This window comes from Colletotrichum fioriniae (genome assembly GCF_027942845.1).
Source record: "Colletotrichum fioriniae strain IMI 355084 chromosome Unknown scaffold_10, whole genome shotgun sequence".
NCBI classification, from domain to species: domain Eukaryota; kingdom Fungi; phylum Ascomycota; class Sordariomycetes; order Glomerellales; family Glomerellaceae; genus Colletotrichum; species Colletotrichum fioriniae.
Genome location: NW_027076846.1, coordinates 503,340 through 521,380, shown reverse-complemented (window position 1 = coordinate 521,380; position 18,041 = coordinate 503,340). Strand labels below are relative to the sequence as shown.

Genomic DNA, 18,041 nt, shown 5'->3' with positions numbered 1-18,041 from the left:
CACGATGGATCCGCCAGACACCAAGTTCGGTTGCTTAAGCCGCGGCCCAGTGATTCACTACTGTTGGGGTCATGCACCTATAAAAGTATTATCGAAACACGCTGCCGAGGAAACCAGAACGTCAAACAAAAGTTCAACGCGCTTAAAGGAGGTCTTACAGCAAAGTGCAATTCTAACAATCCTCTCAGGCCACCAGAGATCCAACCTCATCTTCTTTTAAAGCTTGAATTAAGAATTTGGTCACATGCAGGCACACCTCAGCATAGGTACTGTCAAGATGTGCTTCGTTTCACTCGGACACCGCAAGAAAGAACCCAAGAGGCGTTATAAGCCGAATCAATCACGCCTTGGGAAAATCGGAAACTTTTAAAAGGCAGTAGGAAAACCAAGAGTACCTAGACACCTGGTTGGATTTGGCGTTGGATGCTATTGATTATCATCAAGGTAGCCTGTTATACAATCTCACGTTCTGCAACATCTATAAACGCCTCAGGATGGACCTGTGAAGCAAGTTTTGAACGTGATGCTTGTGTCACAATGCTCTGGGATAATTTGCTGAATACAATTCGGCATGGACATATGAAGTAAGGCATATTAATAGCATTTGTCTATTTTCTTCGCCATCCAAAAAACGTTGAGAACATGCGCTCCTTCTGTCCAGGAGTGAACTCGTTGGTACTAAAGATTCAGTCAGTAAAACAGTCCTAAAAGCTGGATCCGAAAGGCAAACTTACCAAGAGTCGTCAGCGTAGCCCATAAAGTTGTGGACGGGATCCAGACCCGGCAGATCCGGGCACGTATCCGAATCAGTAGGGCACCCGTACACCTCAGTCCTCTGCGCTGGCGTATCCGCAACAAAGTCGCCAGCCGTGTCAGAGCATCCACCAGCAAAGGTATGGTTCAAACCAAACCAATGACCAGCCTCGTGAACAGCAAGGTGACCGAGGTTCCAATTTTCAAAGCCGCCCTGCTCGACGGTGAAGCCCGGCATCGTCATAGCGCTGAGCTGGCAGGAGTCCTTGGCAAAGGTCAAGCTGTCGGTGCCCTCTGCGGGAAGAACAGTAGGGAACTGGCAGTATCCTGTAGCGCCGGGAGAGTAGCTGCTGAAGAAGTAGAGGTTGAGGGCGTCGTAGCCGCCCTTGCGGGAGGCTTTGAGGTAGGCGTTGTACTCGGCCTCGTGGTAGACCCAGCCAGCGGAACCGCCCTCATTGATGAGGAACGCAGAGCCTGTAAGGTTGTCGACGACACGCTCGGTGGAGTTGAGGACGAGGTTGATGCTGTACTTTGCAAAGCTGTCGTGCAGAATCTTCCACTGGGCGTCGACGATGGCATCGGTGATGAGGTTTGCCTCGGCTTCGGTACTGGCAATGTGGAAGTTCACGTCGACAGTGAAGTTGCCAGGGTATGTTTGACGACGGGCCGTGGTCGACACGCCAGTCAAGTGAACAGCGGCAGCATCCCGGGCTTGGACAGCGCCGTCGTCCGAGACCTGGCAGCCCCGGCGGAACGGGACGGCCGCCTGCTCGGCGCGTGGAACGGCGCTGGCGAGGCCCAACGAGGCGAGTCCAAGAACAAGTCCCTTCATCGTGACGGAACTAGCTCTGTGTCTTGTCGGCGATGTTGTTTGCGACGTCAAAAACAATTCCAATTCTCAAAGTTATGACATACGGCACTTCCAGCTTTTAAAATCAAAATTCCGCCTGTCGATTTTCTTGGCTGGGCACGGCAATCTAGGAAATCAACCTGTATCCACTTTCCTCGTATTGCTCGCCTGCCCACTTAGCTCTGAATGCAATTGGCTAATTAACTCGGTTCATGCATCTATTTACAGTTGCCAATGCCGGGATCCCTGTCCTCAACGACCGACTACCCCATCATTTGCCACACTTCCGGCATATCAATTGTTGATCTGTACAACTCAAAGACCACCTTCCACAATAAGCATAACCAATCCAGGATAGAAGCGATATTACGAGTTGCAGCCGAATCCAGACTGAGGATCTCGGTCTCGGACCTTAATACAGAATACGCAATGATTATGATGCTCAAAGTGGTAGAAGTTGACAACAAATCAGTCGAGCTTATTCGATCATCAGTCCTGCAATGACGTTCTCTCTCCAAGCCCAAAGTCCGGCATATGTCGCTCCCGGGCCGACCAGTACCTGGCCCGCCAAAGCAGCTGCCGCAGCACCAATCGCGGCCTTTGTTGTCACGTATCCCAGCCGACGGAGCTCATAGACAGTGTACAGGCACCAGACCGCAACGGCGCCGAAACAAAGAAGCATATCGTACTTCCAGAAGCCACCGATATTGAGCCCCATGCCCATTGACGCAACGCTCGGCAAGTCGAAAAAAGTTTCAAAGAGGGACACGGAGGGACTGAAGCCGGCGTAGGCGAGAGCGCAGACGTGAGTGATAGCGGTGACGGCAAACGCCAGCGTGTATCCGGTCTGTAGTGCGCCCTGGTCCTTCTTCTCGAAGATTTCCCAGTCCAGTGACTTGATGGGCGAGGCGAGCGACAGAATGCCAGAGAACAGCCAGGTGAGAAGCGAGACGTAGACGGGGGAGGGCTGCCAGAAGGCGATAGCATTCTGCTGGGCAACGGAGTCACCATACTGGATGAACATGAGAGCGGTAGGAATGATGTATCCGAGGCAGAGGGCTGGGATCAACGCCTTCGCGACGGTTGATGGGATTGGTCGGCCCGTGGGACGGGTGTAGACTTCGCTGCTGGTTGTGTGCAGACTAATGAGGAAATAGAGCGGTGCAATGTTGCCGATGCCAACTAGCTGGTAGACTGTGAAGAGGGATGGCCAGGATACGAGAGAGAGCTGGTTGCCATTGCGGTAACCTTCGACCGTCCAGATGTAAATGATGGGCACGAGATTGATCAAGAAGTAGAGGCATTGAAGCCTCATGTTCGGGTCAGGGCCAGAAGTTGCTTCGGAGAAGGCCCAGGAGAGCAGGGAGAGAACGGAATCAATCGGGCCATTACCGGTGTACTCCGTCTTTAAGGGCTGACCCACGAAGCTGGCACCAATCGTTGCCTCGGGAGCGATGACGAGAGCTTGCTGCGCCAGGAACAAGAGGCCTGTAAGAACAGCTCCCACCGCAAGCTTGGGTAGCAAAGAGGAGTCGAGTCTCTGGCTCGGAAGCTCGTCAAGGTACGGTAGCGCACGCGGCCTCTTCGGGACGTCCAAGAAGTCGAGCTTGTGGCCCGGCTCGAAGTTTGTGCTCCAGGGCCCTTCCTTCTCGTCGATGGACAGCTTCGGAACGAGATAGCGACCGGCGAGCTCCAAGAAAGGGCTTTCCATGGCGGCGAAACGCTGCTCTTTGTGCGAGCTGTGAACTAGGGGCCACACGCGCGGTTCTCGCTTCTTCTGGGTCTCCAGAAACACATTGTGAATTTGCTCCGTCGTGACGCCAGGTGGGTTTTGCTTGAGGGCTTCTGTAAGATTGTTCACCAGCACTGCAGCTGTTTCGATGGCGCTGTTACCTCCTTGTCCGGCAATAGGTTCCAACTGAGACAGGTCAGATTTTTGATATTATGCACATGTAGGCCCGTGTGGCTCTTGGAGCAATGGTGGTTCTCTTACCTTATGTGCGGCATCGCCGATGGTCATGATGCGGTTGAAGTGCCACTTCTTGAAGACGTACTCCGGCAGCGGAGTCAGAACTGAAGAGATCTTGGCTGCGTATAGATCCCTGAAGGTGAAGTTTTCATTAATTTTGTCCTCTTGGTGCTCTTTGACCAACTTCGCCTCGTCTTCCTTGGTGTAGTGGGGGAGATCGGGGCCGTAGTGAGTGTAGCCCATGTTGACAAAGAGGAACCAGTAGACTCTGTTGGAAGGGCCAGCAATTACGAGGTACGAGAAGTGCTTGTTGAAATTGGTCTGTACCGTGCCGTCCTCCCAGTCTTTGATGACGGAAATGCCAAAAATGCACTTGTAGACCGTCGGCAGGCATTCTACCCTTTTGTCAGTCATTAATGGAAAACATGACGTGATTGGCTCTCTTACCCTTCTTTTCGGAAGCAGGTATGTAGCCGGGCTCCAGGCTGTCCGCGAGCCGCCACATCTCGCTTCTGACTTTGCTGTGGATGCCATCGGCGCCGATCAAGATGTCGCCCGAGTAGGACTGGCCGTCGCTTGTCTCGACTCTCACCTTGGACGGCTCGATGTAGACTTGCGTAACCTTCTTACTTACGAGGATTCTGTCCTTGTTCTTCAGATTCTTCCACAACACCTCCAGAATCATTTGACGATCCACAAAAACAACTTCGTAGCCGTGTCTGCACTTCGATGTCAGCGGGTTCCTTGAGACTCTCCAAATATACTTCTACTCACCGCCGCTTGATCTGCTGGCCAACACCACAATATTCACTCGTTGGGTCTCCCTTGGAGTCGCGAAGAGACATCTTGTAAAGAGGTTCATCGATGAGTTTCCTAATCTCATCGTAGAGTCCAATCTGGTCAAGAACGCGAGAACCGTTGGGCAAGATGCCGATACTTGCGCCCACCTGAGGAGCCATCTCACGATAACCCTCGAGGATGAGATAGTTGATCCCCACGCGCTCGAGCAGGTTCGCCAGCGTCAAGCCAGCTATTCCGCCGCCGGCGATCAGAACCGTAAAGTCCTTTGAAGGCATGACGACTGGAAAATGATGTTAGTTTATTTGGTCCAAAGTCAACCAATGAGTTGTTTTGCTTCAAGTTGTTCGTAGAGTAGAGTGTAACGCCTTTCCAAACTGATAGAATCGGCCGGTTCCCGCGAGCTCATTATATACATTGAGATTCCAAACAACTCCATTGCGGACGTCATCAAAGAGCGTTCGACCCGAAATGGCGATAAAGACTCTTGACGTATTGTTCAACGACTTTGACGACGATAGTGGAGTTGAGAAGTCGAGCGAATTCTTGATTACAGTCTCAATGATACACGACAGGCAACTCGGAACCGAGGCGAAGCTTAAATGCCATCGGACAAAACCCATCCAGATCGGCCCCACGTGGAGATGTACAATGGCATCGTCTATTGCAATGAGAAAGTCATTTACTCACAGTTTGTTTCTGATGTTGTTTCTTAATCGAGTAATTCGCATTGAAGAGTTCTGGGGGCAGAGACTTGGCCTTATTCCCACGAACGCAACTCAAGCATCTTTACCATCTTGCAAGTTAGCTAGCGCTGACAACGTCGGACGTGCTTGGAGTCTTATGTAGCCGACTTCTGAGAGAAATTGCGAGCAAAACCCACCTTGCGAGCGATCCCTCAAGTGTCACAAGTGGGCGTTACCATTGTCCCAATGATCGAGAAGACGAAGTCCGATACGGCTCCTCTTCTCCACCAAAATTCTCGGATTGGGGCTTTGGCAAGCAGGATTTCCACCGCGGCGGCCGCCGTCTTGTTCCGAAAATGGATCGAACGGCAAATGAATTGCACCAACGGACCAGTGAATCTCAAACGAGTGGGTACTCTAACGGTGTTGACCCCCATTCTCTGCTTACGTCGTACGCATTGTCAAGGGTTGTTCGATTCTAGAGTCGCTCTAGACACACAAAGACCCTGAAATATTGTCCGGCCATTCGGTGAAAGAAGGAGGAGGAGACCCAGGCAGTCAGCGATGGTAGCATTGTGTCCGTACCATTGCAGGGCAATGGCCGCGTGTGACAGCCGCTGATACGTCCGCCGTGGCGGGGATCCCTTGCATCCATGGCAAAGAAAATTGCCCGTCACCAGTCGCCGGGCCGCCCCCCGGCAGGTAATTGCGGGCCGGGTCGTATGTCGACGGATTCTCGGGGAAGCCCCGCAACGGTTGAGGTTGCCACAGAAATGACTGACAGTACTCTATACCGGTCGTATGTCACATGTGTTAAGCTAACTAGAAACTGCTTCCCATTTGATGATAAGGCGTCTTGATACTAGCTACGGAAGTCTAGTCCTCATGACGTGAGGCAATATAACGGGACTGGCCGTGGCTCTTGGGCGGAATGTACTTGACTCATGCATGTACTTCTCAGTAACTTCAAAATCGAAATAGATACCCAGCCGCAGATCTGCGGGTGTATCCGTATGAGCATATCCAGTCTCGGACAGTCGGGGTGCGATGAGACTTGGCACTACTACACATATCTGCAAAGTCAAACTGAAATAGTAGAACCTTTCTTGTAGCGTGGATTGACTAATCAAATAATATTCTTGATATGCTACTCCGTACACGTGCCGGCACTTCTTCTCTCAAGACTCCGGTGGGTTTCCCCGCGTTCATATTGATGGTCTAGCTTCTCCCGTCGACTTCAGCCTTCAGAAATACCTATCCAACGACCCACCGTTGACTTACTTTACCTTTTGCAGGGGAATTTATACAATCCCACGCCAGGATGATTCAAAACAGTGTAATGAGGAGAAGAGGCCGGACAATCCGAATAGTAAGCCTCGTACTCGTGAGTATAGATTTCTAGCATGACTTTAATGTTCACTGCGACTGCTTAGAGTGACTAACATTTTTAGCCTAAGCAGTGTGCTAGATGTTTGAATCTTTTATAACGAGCCATTGGCAGTTATTCTTTGTGGGAGAATCATAGTCATGGTAAGGTTCTCGCGTCAGTGGGGAGATAGGGTCTCATTGCAGCCAGCGATGTGCATCTCCGCAACTTTATATTCAGCAGTTCCACATTTGCGCACCTCGTAAGGACCCCGATCGAGCATTGTGCGCGGACACGGTCTTTCGTAATTTCAGATTACATTTCTTTGCTTACAGCTTGGACATGCCGCGGCTGTGCTGCTTGTTCACAATTCGCTTGTCTGCTTGATCTTACTGAAGGGAGAGGTTACTTTCATCGGTCTCATTGTGCTTGCACCTGGCCCTCAACTCTGCTTTCGCATTTCCTCTATCGCCACACTGATCTTGACCGTTGACGGTCGCGCTCATTGCTATCAATGAAGCAACTGAGAGTATCACAAGCATGTAACAATCCGCTGAGTGCTCACTTCTGGCGAGTCACACCATCACTGGACGCAGTGTGCATGGAGATATCTTGATAGAGGTTAAACCATCTTGCAAAGACGTTGTGGCAACGAACATTTTCTTTGGTGAATCTGTATCCAAGATGACATTGGATATCTTGACTTATTTACATATCTTACACAAAACTGTATACATTTATAAAAGTATGGACAACAAGAAGGTCGATTGACATCAACAGGAGACGAATCTACTGCAAATGGTCCCGAAAACGCCGCCTCTCAGCAGACCTTTACGCAGCGGTAGGCGCATACGCAAAGAACTCCTTGACAGCAACACCAGCAAACTGCCCACCGCTTCCAGAGGCAGTCAAAACAGCTCTCAACGCCTTGGTCGAAACAGTGGTGAAGCTAACCTCCTTGGGCGTATCCGAAACATCCGTAGGGAACGACGTGGCAGAGACAGCCTTCCACGAGGTGCCGTCCTGGTACTCGACCGTCCACGACTTGGGCGGCGCGACACCAACATTAGCACCAGCATCCTGGTCAGCAAACAGCGCCAGCGCAACGCCATTGAGCTCGACGGTGCTGTTCCAGGTCAGGGTCAGGGTGCTAGTTTCGGGGGACTGCTCGGCGTTGTACGAGGACCAGTAGTCGGGCGGCAGCGGCGCCTCCTCGACGCGGCCGTCGTTGATGGACTTGATCCAGTACTGGATGGGCGTCTCGCCCGCCGACGAAGCGACGGCCTTGGGCGCGATGTTGCGCGTCGGCTCGGCGGCGGCGGCGGCGCGCTTGGTCTGGACCATCTTGTTGATGGCCGGCGGGGAGGCCGAGTCGTCCCAGGTGATCTTATCGATGGCGACGGAGCGGCGGAAGTGCGTGCCGCCCTCGGCGTCGCGGGTGTGGTAGGCCAGACCCCATTCGCCGTTGGAGAGTTGGTAGGCGCCCGGGTGGGAGGTGGTGGAGGAGACGATGTCGACGAAGACGCCGCGGAAGGTCCAGGGGCCAAGGGGCGATTCCGCGGTGCCGTAGGCGAGGCAGGCGTGGTAGCTCGTGGGCGTGCAGGGGGAGTCTGCGCCGGCGTTGTTGGCGGCGTAGAGCATGTAGTAGGTGCTGTTGCGCTTCATGAGCCAGGGGGCCTCGAAGAAGCCGGTGAGAGAGTCAACGTCGACGACGGAGCCCTTGATGGTCACCATGTCGGTGTCGAGTTCGTAGCCCTTGAGGTAGCCAAAGGTGCCGAAGTAGATGTAGACCTTGCCATTGTCGACGAGGACGGTAGGGTCAATGTTCTGGATGTTGTTGCCGGGGGAGGGCACAGTCTGGGAGATGATGGGACCGCTCGGGTGGGCATCCTTGAAGGGGCCGAGGGGGCTGTCAGAGACGGCAACGCCAATGGCGAAGGGGTCCGACGCGGAGGTGGACTTTTGGGTTACGGGGCTGTACAAATAGAACTTGCCATCCGGGCCCTGGACGATCTGGCTGGCGTAGGCGGTACCCTGGGCGGCCCAGGAGAAGATTGCGTTGGGCTGCGCAACGTCGCGGTGGAGGGTCCAGTCGGCGCCGGCCGGGTCCGGGTTCTTGGCCTCAAAGATTTGCCATTCGTTCATGACGAAGCCGTTCTCGTTGGGGCCGGCCTCGTCGCGGCCGGAGAGGATGTAGAGGGTATCATTGACGACAAGCGGCGCCGGGTCGGCGGAGTAGACGGAGCCGTCGGCGAGGATCGGGTTGCCGGTGGACTTGAAGGTGGTGGAGGTGGACTGCCGGCGGACCGGGATGAGGCCCGCGCTCAAGGGCTGGACCAGCAGCGAAGTCGCGAGACTCGCCCACACGAGGTTGTTGAACATGGTTGAGATGGGGCACACAAGTGGGTAACGAATGGAAGGGAAGTAGTTGAAGACAAAAGAATGGAAGAATCACACAGTGATTCGAAGAGTTGACTGGCAGTCCAAGTGAAACTAGAGAGAGTTCCCAGGATCGGGTAGGTCTGCTTATACTTAAGAAAAGTCATAAAGACATCGTTTGAGAGTCTCTGACATGATTAACCTTAGTTGAGCGCATCCACTCTTTTTGCTTCCCCTGGAATTTCGTAAGTGACACGAATAAATTGGCTTTGCGCCAGATCGTCCGCTAAAATCACCAAGCGACCTCGTACTTTTGCTGCCCCCCCTTAACATGGCACAACCGGGGTGTCCATGAAAACGACCGAGTCAATTCATTATTCTCCTTCTCGAAGAACTTTAACAGAGTCAATTAGGTAACCGTCGCCTCGCTCTCGCATCCCAATGTACTGGGTTAATTACCTGCTCTATTATCCCACTTGATTTCATCATTTCAGTTGCATCCCACCCGGCTCAACTTCTTTAAAGAGTCTTGGAATTCAATCTCTGATAATCTGCGTTGGTGCCGCGCAGCCGGCGTGAACCATGCGTGGATTTTGATTCCCCCGTTGGAACGATGGAGCCTCAGTGGCATCAAATGTCACTCTCTATTTGCGGCCCAATCAAGATGAGACCAAGCGATTTTGAGGGTTGCATTCAACGGTCGATGGGCTATTGGTAACTTGGTACCCCGCGTTTAACCCAACTAGTCTCTTGCGCTAGAAGGAGGGATACGGGCTTGGTAAAATGCTTAATCACCTCTAGCATCCTTTGACCTTCCAAGTTGAGGTCATCAAGAGACGAAAAGGTGTGTGACTTCAAGTTAAGCGCACATCACGATTATGAAATTCTTGAAGTCGCTGGGAAAAGTCGGATCAGCCGCCCGATCCTGTGTCGCACTCGGGCGTTTGTCCCGGACAAGTCATCCACAGATCATGAGCCAAAAGCGACGTGTGAGAGGTTGTCCCGTCTGATTCTGTCAAGACGAAGAAGTTCCTGGTGAAGCTCCGTTCCGTATCTGTACAGGTGTGATCGGGCACGATGCCGGACACGAGGTGGCATCGCCATCTACCTACAGTATGCACCTTGGGTTGCAGTTGAGTCGTTCGCCTCAATGAACCCCTCAGTTCACGGTAGGCGGAAGCATCATCTATAACGTAACCGAGTTGCCTTGAGCCATCATGTTGGACACACTATATAAGGGTAAGTTCCAATGAAGTTGTGAATTGGCAATCAGATCTGTAGCCGACAGGTTCTAAATCGTCCTGAATCTCAAGTGTCGCAAAGGCTCAGGCTGCCTCCTTCGCCACGATGGTTTTGCTTGGTAGGCTCCTCCTGTCCGCCGGCCTTTTCGTCACGGGTGTCCTCTCCCAGGACAACCTAGGCCTCAGCAGCGGATACATCACCCTCGCAACAAAGAACTTCAACCTCCAACTCGTCAAAAACGCCCAAGTCCTGGCCTCCCTCAAACCTGCTGGCGACACCTTTGACTTCCTCCCGCTAGACTACCTCTCCCTCCGCGCCCGCAACGGCCAGTACCACTGGGGCGACATCACCTTCCGCTACCGTCAATCCGGCACAACCGCCTGGACCAACGGCGACTCCGCCGCGGCCCGCCAGCCCGTCACCACCGTCGCCCCGGCCACCGGCATCCTCGCCTCCTCCCGTCTCGGCCCCCACCCTCCCCTCCGGCAGCCCGCTCAACATCACCCGAGAATGGCTCGACGTGTCCGGCGACCTCGGTCTGCGCTTCACGCTCCAGAACTCTGGCTCGTCGGCCATCGAGATTGGTAGCCTCGGTTTCCCAGCCGAATTCAACAGCATCTTCACTAATCGCTATGCTGCTGACATGCAGCGCGTCTGCTCCCTCTCGGATCCCTACGTCGGCATGCACGCCGGCCAGATCCGCGTCGCGCCCACGCGCGGCACCGGCGCCGCTCTCGTCGTCACCCCGCTGGGCGACACGCCCCTCGAGGCCTACCGCAACCTCGCCGAGCGCAGCTATGAGGGTACATACTACGGCAGCCAGACCTTTGAAGGCTTCTATGAGTGGCAGGTCCTCACAAAGGCCTGGGCTGAGAACGAGTGGCGCTCTCAGACGCCATGGAACGTTCCTTCCTCCAGGACCCTTCAGCCGGGCCAGTCGCTCCAGTTTGGAGTCCGCTTCTCCGTCGCAAAGGGCGGCGTCCGGGAGCTTGATGCCACCGTCCGCGGCACCGGAACGCCCACCGCCGTCGGCGTGCCGGGCTACATCATCCCGCGCGGCGAACCAGCGCAGCTCTTCCTCCAATACGCCCAGTCCACAGTCCGCTCCATCGCCTCAGAGCCCGCTGGTGCTGTAACAGTGACCCTCGTCTCAACAGGAAAGTACACAGTCACCCCTTCAACGACAGCATGGGGCCGCGTCCGTCTCACCGTGACCTACGCCGACGGCAAGCTCCAGACCATCCACTACTATGTGACCAAACCCTCCACCGAGGCCGTCGCCAGCCTGGGCAAGTTCCTCACCACGGCGCAGTACTTCAACGACACATCAGACCCCTTTGGTCGCGCCCGTCCGTGATGACGTACGACTACGAGACCAAGTCCATCGTCACGCAGGACTCCCGCGCATGGGTCGCCGGCCTCAGCGACGAAGCCGGCGCAGGCTCATACCTCTCCGCCTTCATGAAGCAAGCCGTCCAGCCAAACGCAGACGAGGTGACCAAGCTCGAGGCCTTTGTCGACCGCGTTCTCTGGAAGACAATCCAAACCACCGACTTCGCCGTCCGCAAAGCAATCTTCTTCTACGAGCCCGCCGCCGTGCCGGGATACGCATACTCCACCTCCATAGACTGGACCTCCTGGACCTCCTGGAACAAGGCCGCCGCCTACTCCATCGACCGCGCCTACAACTACGTCCATGTCGCGGGCGCCTACTGGTCGCTCTATCGCGTCGGGCGGGCCTACCCGGCACTCCTCAAGACGCACGCCTGGGACTGGTACCTGAACCAGGCGTACGAGACGGTCATGCGGGCGATGAAGGGGGATGTCGGGTATAACCGTGTCGGGCTGATGGGGGAAACAGTGTTTGGCGAGATTCTGGCCGATTTGGGCCGCGAGGGGCAGACGGCCAAGGCGAGTGCTTTGTCTGCTGCCATGAGGTCGCGGGCGGCGCAGTGGGATACGGAGGAGGTGCCGTTTGGGAGCGAGATGGCGTGGGATTCGACTGGACAGGAGGGTGTTTACTACTGGGCAAAGTGAGTCTTCTGGTTCTTTCATTGTGTACATGGAGAAGCCATCTGGATGCGTTGAGGCGTGAGACGGATCAAAATTTTGCTTGGAGACATTAGCTAACAGACATCCAAAGGTACTTTGGCTTCACAAACACGGCGACAAAGTCCGTCAACAGCGTCCTCGGCTTCATGCCAACCGTCCCTCACTGGGGCTGGAACGGCAATGCCCGCCGCTACTGGGACAACATGTAAGTTTCCTCGCCCCCCCCTCCCCCTTATCCCTACATCCTCCCCATCTACCCGAGTCTCCCTCCGACCCCAAAACACAAACCCATCATCTAACAACCAACCCATCACCAGCTACGGCGGCAAACTGCGCCGCATCGAGCGCCAAATCCACCACTACGGCTCCGGACTAAACGCCCTCGTCCTCCTCTCCGCCTTCCGCTCCGCCCCAACAGATACCTACCTCCTCCGCACAGGCTACGGCGGCACCACCGGCCCCCTCTCCAACATCAACCAAGACGGCTTCGCCGCCGCCTCGTTCCACAGCTGGCCCGACACGCTGAAGTGGGACGGCATCAGCGGCGACTACGGCCCCAATTTTTTGGGTCTGGCGCTGGGGTCGGGCACGTATGTCGTGCAGGATTCTGAGCTGGGCGTGTTGGCCTTTGGAGGGGTTGTAACGGCTGGCGGAAGTGGTTCAGGGGCGGTGAGCGTTACGACGAAGGATGCGGTCAGGAGGAAGGTGTTTATTGGGCCTTTGGGGGTGCTTGTGAGTGTTGATGCCGGGATTATCCAGGATTTCAGTTTTACGGTTTCTTCGAAGAGTATTTCTGTTACGTTGGCGCAGTTGGATGGTGTCCCGAAGGCTGCGAGCGCGGTCGTTTGGTTGGAGAGTACTACTGGGACGGGTGCGTTCAAGGTCACGACGTCGGGGATCGCGCAGGCAAGGGGCGGGTGGTCTGTTCCGCTTACGGGGAGCAGCGTGACTGTTCAGATTGGGCCTACGTAAGCTTGTCTATGAGGTTGTCGTGTTTGGGGATGAGATGTGTTTGATTTGTCTATAGTTTCTCTTCTTTCTAGGACGCCAGTGAGAGCTGACGACCTTCGACATTAGCCTCATCTCGCTCTCACCATCTATAAAGTCTCATAAGCCGTCCTCGGTGCCTCTATCCCAAAACCATCCAACCCTTCATATTCACATATCCTCACACCACAGTCCCTCTCAAATCTCACTCATACCCATACCATCAGACCCTCACAACCCCTTCTCCAAAACCTCAAACCATAAATCATCCCTCAACGCAACACCCCCAACCATCTCTTTGTACGGAAACTCCCTCCTCTCCCCAGTCTTCACATACCCCCGTCTCTCATACCACGCAATCAGTTCCCCCCTCATCCAAAGCACACACATTTCCATCCTCGCCACTCCCCACTCCTGCTTCGCATACCCCTCCGCAAACTCCAACACCCGCCTCCCGACCCCGCCCGCCTGCCGCTCCGGCGAGACGGCAAAGAGGCCAAAGTACGCTACTGCGGGGTTCTGTTTACTGCGTACGATTTCGCAGCATGCTAGCGGGGTTGTAGGCTTCTCAGCGACGGCGTTGTTGTCGTTGTCGGTGACGATGAGCACCGCACCCTCGGGCTCGGTGATTTTCGCGAGCAGGCCGCGCTCGTCGATGCGTTGGTCCGCTACCAGGTCCGCTTCCGTCGTCCAGCCTTTGCGGGAGAATTCGCCACGGTAGGCGGAGCGGATCAAGGGTAGGAGGATGGGGACGTCGGATGGTGTGGCGGGGCGGAAGGAGAGGGTTGTTTGGGGGGTTGAGACTGTCATTTTGAAAGTGCTTGCGAAAGAGGGAATATGGAGTATATAGATGTTGTTTATCGGCGATGGATGGATGTGAGAATTGACGAGTTGTGGGTGTGGTGGTGATGATGATGTGCGATTTTACCCCTGAGTGAGTCTGCGTATCGTGAGAAGGGTGTGAGGTTTCTTGAGAATGAAGCCTGAGAGCTGTCGTGTCTGGGTCTTACAAGGAGATTGGATAAGTGAATGAGTTCCAGTATGATAAGTCAAAAAATGTTAGAAAACGTCATCTAAGATCGTGAAGATCACAGAATCTAAATACAATCACCAAGCGTCGACGAATCACCCCAGAACCCACCGAACCGCCACTCCGGGCCATCGTCAAGAAAATTTCCCTCGATCCAGGTGTTGTTGACCCACGCCTTTCCTTGTACCTAATCCCCACATGGCCATGTCATCCGCCATCTTTGACATTCCTCAAATCCACAGGCTTGGGACAGACATAATCTCCAAAACAGACGAGCATATAGCCGATGATTGGTCTAAACTCGATATCCAGTCGTTAGCCCTGTGCAGGTTGGAGACAGAGTAAGTGTAGAATAAAAGCGGGACATCGAGTCATGCAAGGGCGCCGTTAAACTTGACATATTTTCGACATGTTTGACATGACTATTGTTCTCAAAGGATCGGCCCCACCATGCCGGCTGCCACTTGCAAATCCGCGCCGTCAACGTTGGATCTCCCGGCTCTGGGATCTAGACCATCACGGACACACCCAAAGCTTCTTCTCCTCAGTAGACTCCAAAGTGAACTTTTGATACCTAGCATCTCAACGTGGAACGAGCATTCCTAGCCCCTATGAATGATCACAGCCGTTTGCCCACCCCCACAAGCCGTCCATCTGCCACCAGCTCACCATGCTCCAATCCAGGAACATCGCTGTCCTCTCACACCTGACTGTCCAAGCTTATCGGACGAACTCCCTCACAGACTTCGCAGACCTACAAAACCACAGCCAGGATCATAGCTCGACAAATTGTCTCAGAAAACTCACAATGTGCCCCAGGCAGGAAAACAAATAGCAAATAGTGTAATGCCCGCAATTCGGGGTCAGCTGTTCAAGCGCGACATTATCGTCAGAGACATCTACCTTATATCAAGGGTATCGATACAAAAGCACACGCAAAGCAAAAAACACAGAAACAAAAAAAAAGATGCAATGCTATGCTATGCCATGATGCGTCATGCCGCGTTCAATCCGCTCTCTTCTTCGCCTTCATTCCCAAAACTCTTCTCTCATACTTCAATGTTTTCCTCCTACCCCTTTTTTCTAGACTTGCAAGACGTTTTTCACTTCTTCACCTTGGGCGAAAGCACCTTCACACCCTGCGCGCTATCCCACACACTGGCGCTCACCCTCGCAGGGATCTTGCGACCCCTCAACCTCTGATCAATCAACCACAACCCAACCACAAACTCAGCCTTGCCCAGCATCCCCCGATGGCTTCGGTCCACGGCGTCCCACACCTCAGCAAGCTCCTCCTGCGGCAGCCGCGAGCGGCGCCAGACCTCGCGCGCCACCACATCCACCACGCAGTCAGCCGCATCATGAGGCAAGGGGGCTCCCCCGAGACTCTGAATCGTCAAACCCGTGGTTGAGGCAGAGTCAACGAGCAGCACGCCGCGGTTACTCGCCCACACAGCCTCGTACCGCCTTCGTTCGCGGACCGTGATCTCGTCACGCCACCGCCGCCGCGCGCCCTCTTTGTGAGAGTGCTTGTTGCTGGCGCGCTGGTGCTTCTTCTTGCGGATCTCGTCCTCGTCGTCCGATTTAGATGGCGGCTGGCGGAGGGTCTGTCGCAAACGCGGCGACTTTGTGCGGTTAGGCAGCTGGGGCGGGGACAGCGTAGAGTTGCCTGTATTTGAAGGTGTCAAGCGCGCCGCGGCGAGGGATCCGGCCATGATTGCGTTGGACAGAGAGTTCAGCGGTAGACTCGTAGTCGACGAGGCGGGTGTACGCCGCGGGGTTGTTCGGCTCGGTGAGCTGTTTGCTGATGAGCGGCCGGGGGTGCTGTGCGTAGAGTGTGTTTGATGAGCCGTCGGGCGAGACGGGACGTATTCGGGGATGGCGGTCTGATTCGACTCGGCTGATACAAACGTGTCATTAGAAGAGCTTGTATCGGCGGTCGATGGCCTTGGTCCAGATTCTGGCCGACGAAACGGCTCCTGGAGGTGACCATGTCCGTAAACTGATGCCATGCTGCGAGGCTTCGTCAATGGGGGAGGCTCTCGTTCCTTGGATTTCGTACCGCGCGGCTGAGGCGGGGTGGGCGGCTGCAACCTGCCCTTGGACACCGGTCTCTTGAGCTCAGGAGAAGCAGTCTCGTCACCTGTTTTCTCATCCAAAGGAGGCGAATTAGATTCAACCGGCTTGGCCTTGGTCCGCGACCTCCTCGGTTCCGGCGTCGTCGGGGGCTGCGCGATCTTGGGTTCCGGCATGAGCGTTTGTGTGATGGGTACCCTCGTGATCTCCGACCTTGACCGCACTCGCGGGACCTCTGAAGCTTTGGATGACGTGTTGACAATGTTCTCTCGCCCCCTTGTATGCGGCAATTGCTCCAACACGGTCTGCCTGTGCACAGCCCTGGCCGGCGACAAGACTGGCTTCGCAGGAGACGACTTGAGCGTAGGCTTCCTCGCCTGCGGCGTGACATTCCCCCTGTGCTCCTCCTTCTCAGCAACCATATTCGGCGTAACAGGCCTTGGCTTGACCCTAGGTTTCGTCTTCGGCACGGCCGGCCTCCGCTCCCCTTCACCGACCTCCTCCTCAACGATACCCATCCTCGCCGCCTTGGCACGGGCAGGACTCAGCTCCCTCTCGGGCGTCAGCGGCCGAACCTTGGGCCTGGCCGCAACATCTCCGCCGCTCCTCTTCACAAAATCGACGTCCTCCCCGCCCCCTCGCTCAAACATGCTTATCAAATGACCCGTAGCGGGGATGGACGTCGTATCCGGCAAATCGAGGCTGCTCACCACGCTCTCCGTCTCTCCACCGCCGCTGCCGCTGCCGCGCCTGTCCCTCCTCGCGAGCTGCATCTGCTGCAGCTGGTTCATCTGCGCGGGCGTCAAGGCGGATGCGGCGGGGCTCGCGTGCGGCTGCGGACTAGGCGAGGCGCTCCTCGAGGCGGCTAGCGTGGCGGCGATGTAGCTCGGGCTCTTTGGGTCGAGTCGCGTCGTGTGCGGCGTGAGGTGGGATGTCGTCGACGAGGCTGCGGGGCTCGAGGCGAGGAAGTTGGAGAGACGGTCTCGCATGTCGGATGTGCCATCGCGGCCGAAGCGGCTGTCGCCCGGGGTCGTTGCCAGGCTTGCGCCCGTGTGTTGGCGCTGTATTGGGCTTGTGCTCGTGCTTCGGTCGTAGTTTGCCGCGGTGGAGGCGGCGATGAGGCTCGCGCCGCGGCGACGGGTGATGTTGCCGGCATTTGTGGTGGGTTTCGGGGGCGGGATGGGCTTCGGTTTCGTCTTGCTGAAGGCGAGGTTCGCACCCTTTAGAGCCGCGGCTGCGTCGGAGGCACCGCCCGAGGGTGGGTGATGGTGATGGTTGTGGTTGTGGTTGTGGTGGGTGTTCATCATCATGGCGATGGACGACCGCGGGATGGTTTTGTAGTAGAGGACGGCAGCATCGGAGGGTTATGGAGTTGTGGTCGGGGTTTTGGTCGATCAACAGGGCAAGGAAGTTTCTGTCATCCTGGGAGCTTCGATTTCGTCGCGGATAGTCGAGGGGGTTTGTTTGCTGGGCGTACGGAAGATGTGTAGATTCGAGCAAAGGACGTACAGGAGGGGTCGAAGGATCGTCGTAAGAATCAATAAGAGGCGTGAGGCTGAGATTGAGGCAATAGTAGGTCCCTAGGAAGCAAGGCGGATAGGAGTCCAGTGTTGAAGAAAGAGGAAAAAGGAAAGCTGTACGGATACAGAGATGAATACGAATAAAGCCAAGGTGGTAATATTACGGATACCTACCAACAAGGTACTAATTTACTCGGCAGCGCGGCGCAGAAAGTGGGAACGACACCTGCCATCTGCCACCTGCACCTGCACGGTGTTGCGGCTGAGCTCCAGCTTCCTGCGGAGATGCGCACCGCGCCCAATAGTGCAATCATTTTGGGGGGATTTGCGGAG

General features: G+C 55.3%; 5 protein-coding genes across 5 annotated transcripts; 1 reads left to right on the top strand and 4 right to left on the bottom strand.

The window, feature by feature from the left end:
* Positions 1-608: 608 nt before the first annotated feature.
* Positions 609-1,875, bottom strand: N0V96_008192 (uncharacterized protein; the record flags this gene model as incomplete). The annotated part of the gene is made up of 3 exons (XM_053193753.2): positions 609-678; positions 735-1,601; positions 1,871-1,875. The coding sequence occupies 3 exons, from the start codon at positions 1,873-1,875 to the stop codon at positions 609-611; spliced, it is 942 nt and encodes a 313-aa protein (XP_053048698.2).
* A 206-nt stretch (positions 1,876-2,081) lies between these two features.
* On the bottom strand, positions 2,082-4,648 carry N0V96_008191 (uncharacterized protein; the record flags this gene model as incomplete). The annotated part of the gene is made up of 4 exons (XM_053193754.2): positions 2,082-3,521; positions 3,597-3,967; positions 4,020-4,291; positions 4,347-4,648. The coding sequence occupies 4 exons, from the start codon at positions 4,646-4,648 to the stop codon at positions 2,082-2,084; spliced, it is 2,385 nt and encodes a 794-aa protein (XP_053048699.2).
* Positions 4,649-7,253: 2,605 nt separating this feature from the next.
* N0V96_008190 (uncharacterized protein) lies at positions 7,254-8,804 on the bottom strand (the record flags this gene model as incomplete). The annotated part of the gene is made up of 1 exon (XM_053193755.2): positions 7,254-8,804. One exon carries the CDS (start codon positions 8,802-8,804, stop codon positions 7,254-7,256), a length of 1,551 nt encoding a protein of 516 aa, XP_053048700.1.
* A 1,344-nt stretch (positions 8,805-10,148) lies between these two features.
* Positions 10,149-13,067, top strand: N0V96_008189 (uncharacterized protein; the record flags this gene model as incomplete). Its single annotated transcript, XM_065758249.1, has 5 exons — positions 10,149-10,503; positions 10,553-11,396; positions 11,468-12,076; positions 12,187-12,300; positions 12,413-13,067. The coding sequence occupies 5 exons, from the start codon at positions 10,149-10,151 to the stop codon at positions 13,065-13,067; spliced, it is 2,577 nt and encodes an 858-aa protein (XP_065613004.1).
* A 2,148-nt stretch (positions 13,068-15,215) lies between these two features.
* On the bottom strand, positions 15,216-17,545 carry IRS4 (Increased rDNA silencing protein; the record flags this gene model as incomplete). The annotated part of the gene is made up of 2 exons (XM_053193757.2): positions 15,216-17,422; positions 17,509-17,545. 2 exons carry the CDS (start codon positions 17,543-17,545, stop codon positions 15,216-15,218), a joined length of 2,244 nt encoding a protein of 747 aa, XP_053048702.2.
* Positions 17,546-18,041: the final 496 nt, after the last annotated feature.